The following is a 9,467-nucleotide window of genomic DNA, read 5'->3' as shown; positions in this document are numbered from 1 at the left end:
ACCAACCAAAAACTACTGCGTAGAATTAATTGGAATTTTTCACACACAAGCCTTGCTATATGAGCTCTCAAAGCATATAAAAATTATACGGCTTAAATGTGAAGTTGGGTGCAAAAGAATACAATTAAATCCTCTGTCGGGAAAAAACGAAATGACTTTCCGAACAACCCGATAGTAGTAAATATCTGAAGTATATTGTGTCAGGATTAGCGACCGAAAATGCTTGTGACAATGATCACACAGCGCTTTGGCATCCTCAGAAAGGCGAAATTTCTGTTCTAATCCTACCAACACTTGTCTTTTTTTATCGAGTCTGATAATAGGCAACGTATTTCTAAAATACTACAAATAATATAATAGTAGTATTAAAATCTACGATTAGTTCAGTAACTTTATGATGGTGACGGGTAATTTTGCTTATCACTACTGATTAATGATTGAGACAATCTCTACGACTAATTGGTTAATTTTCGAAGATCGTGGAGATATCTCCATCTTCGACTGAAGAACTTTCTGTTGGTACAAGATTGTGTGCGTACTGGAGCCAACAATATCGCTGTTTGTACCCAGGAAGTGTAGCTGAACCTGGCACACCAGATCCTGTACTAGATTCCAAATTTGTTGCCGTCGAATTTGACGATGGTGACAGTGGTAGGATTGCCTTGGAGGACATTCGTCTTTTGCCTCCAGATTATCCAATCATGGGTATGAAATAGTTTCCTTCGTTTTCCAAAAAGAATATTATGATTCCATTTTTTTAATAGAGTATGATCCAAATCCCCTGCTCAGTTTGAGCAAGAGAAGACGCAGAACTTCAGTAAATAGTATTAGTAACGAAGAACGAAGATTAAGTCAATGTATTTCTATAGCAGTTCCTCCACTTCCAAACAACAAAGCTCCGAAAATCAAACTTAGCGAGCAAGAAAAGGAAAATAAAGATTTAAACAAACAGGAAGTCGATTCAATCCATAAGGAACGTAAACGACTGAAAAAGAAAAAGAAAGACAAATTGAAGCAAAAGCTTGTGCACGAAGACAAGAAGAAGAAAAAGAAGCACAAGTTCTGTGACGAACATTGTAAACACAAGAAACACCATAAGAAGCATCGCAAACACAAGAAGCATCATCACAGTAAAGAGTCCAGCGAAGAAAGATCTTTGAAAGAGACGAATGACAATGAAGTCGAAGAAGAAGTACAAGTTGGAGAAGTAATTTCTACTGTTGAAGAACCACCACATGCCCCCCTTGAACCTGAGATCATCGAGGAAGATGAAAATGAAGCTGATGTAGCTTCTGAAGAACAAGAAGACGCGGAGAATTTCGAAGAGGACTATCCTGAATATCAGGTAGTAAATCCTGATGATGAAGTGACTATGGACGATATTATCGAATCTAAGCGCAAAGTAAGTTACATTACTGAGCATGAGGTCGAATTCGTTCTCCACGTAAACTTTTCTTTCAGAAGAAATCCAAGAAAATTCGAGATCGTCAAGAATCCTGTGAGAGTAGAAGCAAAATGACAGCATTCCTTCCAGCACGCCAATTATGGAGTTGGTCAGGGAAGGGTTACAAAAGACCAAAAGCAAAAGGAAGATCACGAAAACAATTCTTCAAAGCAATACAAAGAGGAAAAGAAATCATTATGGTATATCAAAGAATTCTGAAGCAGATTTTGGGAATGTAAATTGTTTGTGTTTGACGCAGGTTGGCGATTCGGCAGTGTTTCTGTCTACTGGGCGACCTGATAGACCGTACATTGGCAAAATTGAAGCAATGTGGGAAACATGCGGAACGATGGTTGTAAGAGTTAAATGGTTCTATCACCCGGAAGAGACAGCTGGATGTCCTCTTAATTTACAGTATCCGGTAAGTTGTCCAATCATCGAAAGCAATAGTTTTGATAGATGAAGTCGTTTATCATTTGAACTTGAAAAAATATTTGCCTATGTTTAAAAACGATTCCCTTTTAGCGAGTTAAAAATAAAATACGCTATAAGCAGATATTATAGCTCTGTACTTTTCTATGCTTCCAATTCGGTTTGGAAGTATGTCAGCTACGGTTTCTGGAAGAAACGTCTGTCTGAACCGGCGACATTTTGCGAGCATTTAAAACTTTTTTATGGTTCAAACGTATTTTAAATCGAACTTCAAATATTTGAGCTAGTATACATCGACTTTTACAAACCTACGAGAACTCAGAATTACGTGTACATTTAAATTGAAATAAGTTGTTTTGGAAGATTCTTTGCGTCCAAAAAGATTTCGTTTCGAAATGGATTATCTTCGATATGTTTTTACTAAATTGCAAAAATAAAACGATTGAAAATGTAACGAAGCATGTTCCCTTTGGCGAATATTTTCAGATAATTGGGACATTTCGACTAGTAATATGCGAGTTCGAATTTGATATTGGAAATTTTGAATAAATCGGGGTTTTTTCGAACAATTTTAGTTTTCGCCATTGATCAGTTATACTAATTGTTTTATACTTGGCAATCATCAAAAAATATTTAATTCAGTGTCACTATATCTATAATTGCAGTATTCGTATACCACAATTTAATTGTATTCCAATATTTTTGTTTATATTATTGACAATTAATCCCAAAAAATATTCAATTCCATTGGACATTAATTGTGGAATATTTTGCTCTAATCGATATTGGTGAAAATTATTCGAAGAACCTCAACTCGTTACAAAATGTGATAAATAGAGTAAATGGACGCTTTCAACGTCAAATAACTCATTGGTTCTGATCATATCTCAGAAGTGATACCAAATCTATTGAGAAATAATGTTTTCTTGATGAATTGATTGAATTTAGACAGAACAAATTACGAAAAAGTTGGACAATTGGACCAAAGAAGTGAATCCACCCATGTACAAGAACAAGAAGCTCGATATCAGTTAGCCAGTTTCCAACTATAAATCATAATATCAACAAATTACGACAAAAAGAAATGTCTTGATGATCTGATGATTAACTGATTTTGAGCTTCTTGTCATAACCGGTCGTGTTAATGGATTCAGTTTTTCGGTCACGTTGTCCAACTTGTTCAACGTCGTGGACGAGAGTTTGTCGTTGGTCTTTGGGTTTGTTCTTGTTTATATTCAGTCAATTATCAATTAGACATCAAAGAGCATTGTTTTGAACAGCTGATTGTTTGATATCAATTGATGTGGGATATGCAGTAGAACCTCTATAACTCGAACATCAAGGGAAACGCCAAAAAAATTCCAGTTAAAGTTTTCGACGTATGGAGGATTTTAATTCGACTTTTGGAGGGTAAGATTTATTCTTACTAATTTTGAGTTAGAGAAGTGAAATATTAAATAGACGTAATAAGTTTCAAATTATCGAGTTGTAAAGGTTGTAAAATAAAACAATACTATGTTCGAGATACAGAGGTCCAATTTAATTTTTCGAGTTATAGAGGGAAAATAAGTACCAAAAGGCTTGCAGGGACTTACTGATTAATAGAGGGTTGAAATTTCGAATAATGGAGGTTTTGGGGGTTGAAGGGAAGGGAACAAAACATTTTTTCGAGTTTTAGAGGTTTTCGACTTATTGAGGTTCTACTGTATTTAGGGTTGCCACCCGTACTTTATTATAAAGTATTGTACTCTATTTCGACTGTGCGTACGTTATACTTTACAAGACACATAAAGTACGCAAAAATACTGTATTTAAGGCCTTAAGTAAACATCGTAATTTTGTAAGCGATTATTCGAAATTCAGAGNAACCCTCATAACTTTTTATGGTGGTGAGACCGCCACGAACTTTTTATGGTACAGTGGTGGGGGAGACCTCTCCTTTCGAACCCCCGAAGGGGGTGGGGGCCATCATCTAGACATTTACCAATATGTGTATTAAGTTTAAGTTCTACTTTCTCTCTCAATTTTTTACTTTCACGCATTTATTTAATCATTCATAACTCATTAGTTCCTTTTCATGCATATTGTTTTCATGTTTCACGTTTTCTCGATTTATTTAAAATTATGTTTCAACATTAATTTTCTTGAATAGCCTCGTCCACTTCCCATTTTCCATCAGCCCTCCTCTTTTCGTCTTATCGTCGATTTCATTATGACGCCGCATGTTGCGTTTACAAGTCTCACGTTTTTCAGAACAAGTGCAACAAGCTGTGGTATGGCCCAGCTATCAACAGCCGCCCTCGGTCTTGCTTCCTCCATTGCCTCCTCCTCCTCTTCAACTCCTCAGCTCGGCGTCTTCCGACTTCCTCTCATCTAGCACGACCTTACACCAGCACACGCAGACACACAGCACCAGACTGTTGGCCGTCACGACCACGGACGCGAAAAGAAAAATCCCTTTGCCCATTCCAACGACCACTTTGATTAAAATAGAAGCCGACGCGGCGACGAGCACTCTCGACCAGACCAAAACGTTGCAGGCCGTCAGTACTGTGGCTAACAGCACGGGCTCTGTGTTCACCGAACAAAACATGGCACCTCTGGTCACCACTCACCTGATTTATCAGCACCCCACGAATTTAATTTTATCGCAGACTCCATCCGCAACGACAGAGATGGCTTGCAGGTCTCAGGCCACGTCTCCTGTTGCATGTCTGACGCCTCCTCCAGAAACGAATACGATTCTAGAGGAAGAATTACCCGGAGTACAGGATGCAAGTAATCAAACGGACACGCCGTTTTGTAGCGAAGATGACAATACAACTCACGCTTTTTGTGACGTTGTTGGCGAGGCGAAAAACAAGCAACCCGAAGAACTAAAGGAGAAAATAATTTTGGCAAGTTCTCCTCAGGAAGTCACTTCTTCTACAACCCCAGTAGAGAAAACTCCTAGGCAAAAAATACTCGAATTACCTGACGGTTACGTCCATGATAACACAGCAGACGTGGTCCGATCTTCTATCGAAAGCGAAACACCGGAACCAATTTCTTCTTCTACAAACGAGGCTGTGGTTCCTGATAATTTGGAGAACACACCTCCGAAAACGCCGGAAGCCGCTTCAGATCCTAAACCGGATATAAGCGGTCTCGAACTTTTATCAAACAGTATCTTCGAACTCGAAAACTCCAGAAAAAATCAAGAAAAGCCATTAATAATTAAATGCGAAAAAGTTGACGAGGCAAAGGTGCCTCGTCTGTCCGAAGCGGAGATTGCTACCATCAAAATCGAAAAAGAAACTGCGATATCATCTCAAAATCAAAATCAAGTAGATGACAATCTTGGTGGTCTTAATCTTCTTTGCGCATTGGCCGAACAAAGAATCTTGGAAGAAGTCGAGGGTCAAAAGAAGAAGATGCACGAAAATCGAACCATCAAAGACATAACTTATTGGGAACGACACGAGAGGAAGAAAGAGAAACGCAAATCCAAAAAGCACTCTTCAGACGAATCGCGCCGCAAACGAATCAAAACCGGAAACGAACACTACAGGTACAAAAATAAAAGTAGCAGAAGAAGTAAGCACGAAAGTGACAGCGAACGTGCTCAACGACGCGAAAACGGTGAACGTATCTATAATAGTGATAGTGAACGTAACTATATCGTCTCCAGCGATCCCGTTCCAATAAATCGAGTGCCATATGAGGACTATTACGAACCGAAGTGTAGCAGTGGCTTTACGGAAATGGAAAACTGTAATTGTAAAGACCACCGGGCGTACAAATCTCGAAAATCAGAAGAGGAAGTCCGAAAATACATCGCAAGTAAGTCCCAGCCGTCGTTTATCAAAGACGACTGGCCGGCGATGAATGCAATGGAACTCGACATGAGACTGAAACTGGCCGAACTTCAACGGAAATACAAAGAGAAGCAACGCGAACTGAGCAAACTGAAACCGAAGAAGAAATCATCCGAAGAGAAAAGCTCTAAAAGAAAGAAGAGAGAGAAGAAAAGATCTCATTCAGATCGGAGTATTACACCTCCACCACTCCTCGATAAAATCGATTCTTCTGTCAATCTGAACAGGAATCCAAATGAACTCCTCAAACCACCAACTCTTTGTGCTATTGAACCGGCAGAACATTTGAAAATCGAACACCACTCCGCTCCAATAAACCATTTAGACTCTTTGCCATTCAGTTACAGATTTGAATCCAGTAAGAGAACATACTCTCCTGATTTGAGCGACAGTACTCCAGAAAAAATATCGTCTTCGAAGAAGAGAAAGGTCGGGAGACCGAAGAAGCTTATGTCGTCATCCGGTCTTCGAATAGCAACAGAAACAATTGTGGCCAAAAAACCAAAGAAGGGGACCTTTGTCGGTTACCTTTTAGCCGCAAAGGAAAAATTCCAGATGCAAAATAAATCTGATCTTCTCTACTGCAACAGTCCACCTCGATACGTCGAAGACAACAAGAAGAAACTGAACAAGCACAGAACCAATAACAATATCATGTGCAATGGTGTAGATGATCAAGCTGAAAAATCATGTAAAATAAGACCTAAATTGAAAGCAGAACCTACAATCAAAGAACACGCCGAAGAAGAGGAAGAAGTCGACGAGGAAGGTAATAGTGAATGGGAAGATGAAGATGAACCAAACGAAATGGAAGAAGTCCACGAAACGAAAGGCGATGAAGACATGGAAATTGATGACCAAACTATTGAAGAACATTTACCTGAACCGACTGAAGTACTTCCCAATGTTAATAATAATCAACCATCTGCACAGAAGATTCCTGAATCTACTGAAAATGATGTGACAAATAAAAAACAAGACAATCGATGTATTTTGACCACTGAACACCTCAAAATTGACAAACTACGCGTATTGACCGTAATGGCTGGACTATTTTATGCAGGTCATTTGAACGCCATCGAACCCCCTGACGTCTACTCGATCACTTTGGATGGGGAAAGGGGAAACCGACCTCACATCATGTCTAGAGAGGAAATCCTTAGAGATGCGGTAAGTTTTCAATTTCTTATTGCGTCATGCGTTTCTTTTTTCAGAGGCAGAGGCAGTACTATGTGTCAACAAGTATATATAGAAATATAGGTTTGAACTTTTTTACGTTAATATTCTCATTTTTGATTGGTTGTTCAATTGGATCCAATTTGACAGTTGTTAGTGGCACATAATAAGGTGTCCCTGTGGACTGATAATAATCCTTGTCAACACTTAGAGCTTACGCAAGCGTCTAGGAATCAGGCTTAAAATTTTCCGAGGCAGGTTCAGCTTGGCTGGGGTCCTGAAGTGTAATAAGTTCTTTTTGCATTAGTGCAGTTACTCCTTGTAACTGTCAGGAAAAAATTAGTTCTTCATCAGAAAAAGGCCAGTCTAGATTTTAGCTAGGCAAAATTGACGATGTGCTTGTGCTTAATTAATTATGTCCCGAAAAATGCTAAGTAATTTAGCATAATTTTGCTTGATATAGGAGAGCAACAGGCAGTTATAGAGCTGGGGCTGCAACGTAGAGAAGTAAATATTAGGAGGGGAGTCAGACAGGGATGCACACTGTCACCGCTACTTTTTAATCTATACATCGAAGACGCCATCAACATCATTAAAGAGAGTACAACTGTAGGGATAGATGTACATGGGCAAAACATTAGTATGCTTAGATTTGCAGATGATATAGCAGTATTAGAATCTAGCAAGGAGGAGTTAGAGATAGCTTTAATTAAAATGGAAGCGGTACTGACAGATCAGTACTGTATGAAAATAAATAAAAGTAAAACTAAAATACTGGTATGCAAGGGAAGAAAAAGTGGGGAAAGAGCGAATATAAAGATAGGAGACGAAAAATTAGAAGAAGTGGCTGATTTTAGATACCTAGGAAGTCAGATAAGTCAGCATGGAAGGAGTAGTAGGGATATAAAGCAGAGGATAGTGCAGGGTCGTGTCGCCTTTAATAAAAATAAGTCACTTCTATGCTCGCGAACGATTAATTTAGAAATTCGAAAAAGGTTGTTAAAGGTGTATGTTTGGAGCACGGCGTTGTACGTGTGCGAAACATGGGCAGTGGGCGCGGCGGAAAAGAAAAGATTAGAAGCGGATGATGAGGATAACGTGGGTAGAAAAGGTTAGAAATGAAGAGGTATTGGAAAGAATAGGAGAACAGAGGACTCTATGGAAGTCAATAAAAAATAGGCGAGATAGGTTGGTAGGACACTTTCTCAGGCATGAAGGTCTAGTCAGAGACATATTAGAAGCAGAAACAGGAGTTAGGAGGGGTAGAGGTAGACCTAGATTAGATTACTTTTCTCAAATAGTTAAGGATGTGGGCTGTTCTAGTTTTAGGGAAATGCGAGATCTAGCTCAGGATAGGAAAGAGTGGAGGTACGTGTCCAACCAGTCTTAGGACTGACGACCTTGTGATGATGATGATGAGGAGACGATTAAGTGTCTGGAGTTTGCAGTTTTTGTAAATTTATCGGAAAGCATATAGAAATACTCAGATTGTTCATTTTCTCCCTCGTAATTGTTAACGCGGTGAGAAAGGTTCAATGTCATTGGATTTTTAGCGCTACTGCATTCTTTAACGGTGTAAATTAATACATAACACATCATATTGCACTCGTGTACTTGCAAAGGAGCCGTCAACTGGCAGGAGGCAGCGTTTGATAATATTGTCCACGTTAAATTCTTTCGGTATTCGTCAACAGCGACGATAGGAATCGAAGCGGCAGCGTGCAACGAGGCAATTAAACAAAGCTCGACGTCGGCCGCTGACTGCTCCCGTTTTTTTGCGGTCTTTAATTGATAATAATTATTGCCTTCGGTCCCCCAGCGCGTACACCATTATATTAGGCTCGATTGTATTACATATACGCAGGAGAGCAGGCCAAGCCGTGGCCCCTATCGTGTTGCCGCAGTATCATATTACGGCTAGGACGTCGTATGTTCGTTCACACGGAGCCGAGAACGAACATGTACAAATCTCACTCGACTGCGCTAACTATAAGTACTACTTTGTCTTAAAGTTTTATTAGCGACAGTTCGGTGAGTTCTCGTCTATGTATTTGTAAAAACGTGGAATTCTATCCGATCCTTGAAAAGACATTCATTAAATCTCGTTCTTGTCGTAATCGAAATCCATCCGCGTCATGGAAGTAAATCAGTTTCATGGAAATTCAGCTCTTGTTCTCGTAATTTTCAATCTGTTTCTTCATTTTTGTAAAAGAACAGAAACAGTCTGCGGATTTGAATGGAATGTAGTGGCTACAAATTCTTTTGCCGTAATCTTGAATACTGATTTCACCTTTTCTTGTTAAAAGCCAGACTGTGACCGACTTTCTTGCTTTTGATTATCATTTTGTACAGTCTAAGGATAGTCCTGCCACCACGATATATAGGGTTGTTTGGAAAGTCATTTCGTTTTTTTTTTGTGGAAATGAAAGACAGTTTTCGTATAATAAACAAATACTTTATTAAATTATATATTGACCGTTCTGGTCCAACACCTTTTGCCATCTTTCTGGTAGTAGCATAATTCCACGCTCATAAAATTTTTGGTCTTTGCTGGCAAA

At 39.1% G+C, this 9,467-nt stretch overlaps 1 protein-coding gene across 4 annotated transcripts in view; it reads left to right on the top strand.

Annotated features, from left to right (window-relative positions):
- LOC108737835 overlaps positions 1-7,441 on the top strand; it is a 133,468-nt gene extending 126,027 nt beyond the window's left edge. For all 4 annotated transcript variants that reach the window (XM_018470953.2, XM_018470954.2, XM_018470956.1 and 1 more), the window contains exon 9: positions 4,130-7,441. In XM_018470953.2, coding sequence (XP_018326455.1) covers positions 4,130-6,993 — 2,864 coding nt within the window. In that variant the 3' untranslated portion in view covers positions 6,994-7,441. The remainder of the gene's footprint in view (positions 1-4,129) is intronic.
- The last annotated feature ends 2,026 nt before the right edge of the window (positions 7,442-9,467 follow it).

The sequence above is a fragment of the Agrilus planipennis genome, unplaced genomic scaffold (genome assembly GCF_000699045.2).
Source record: "Agrilus planipennis isolate EAB-ADULT unplaced genomic scaffold, Apla_2.0 scaffold3, whole genome shotgun sequence".
Taxonomy (NCBI): Eukaryota; Metazoa; Arthropoda; class Insecta; order Coleoptera; family Buprestidae; genus Agrilus; species Agrilus planipennis.
Note: the sequence above shows the minus strand (reverse complement) of the source record. Positions and strands in the feature narration are given on the sequence as shown.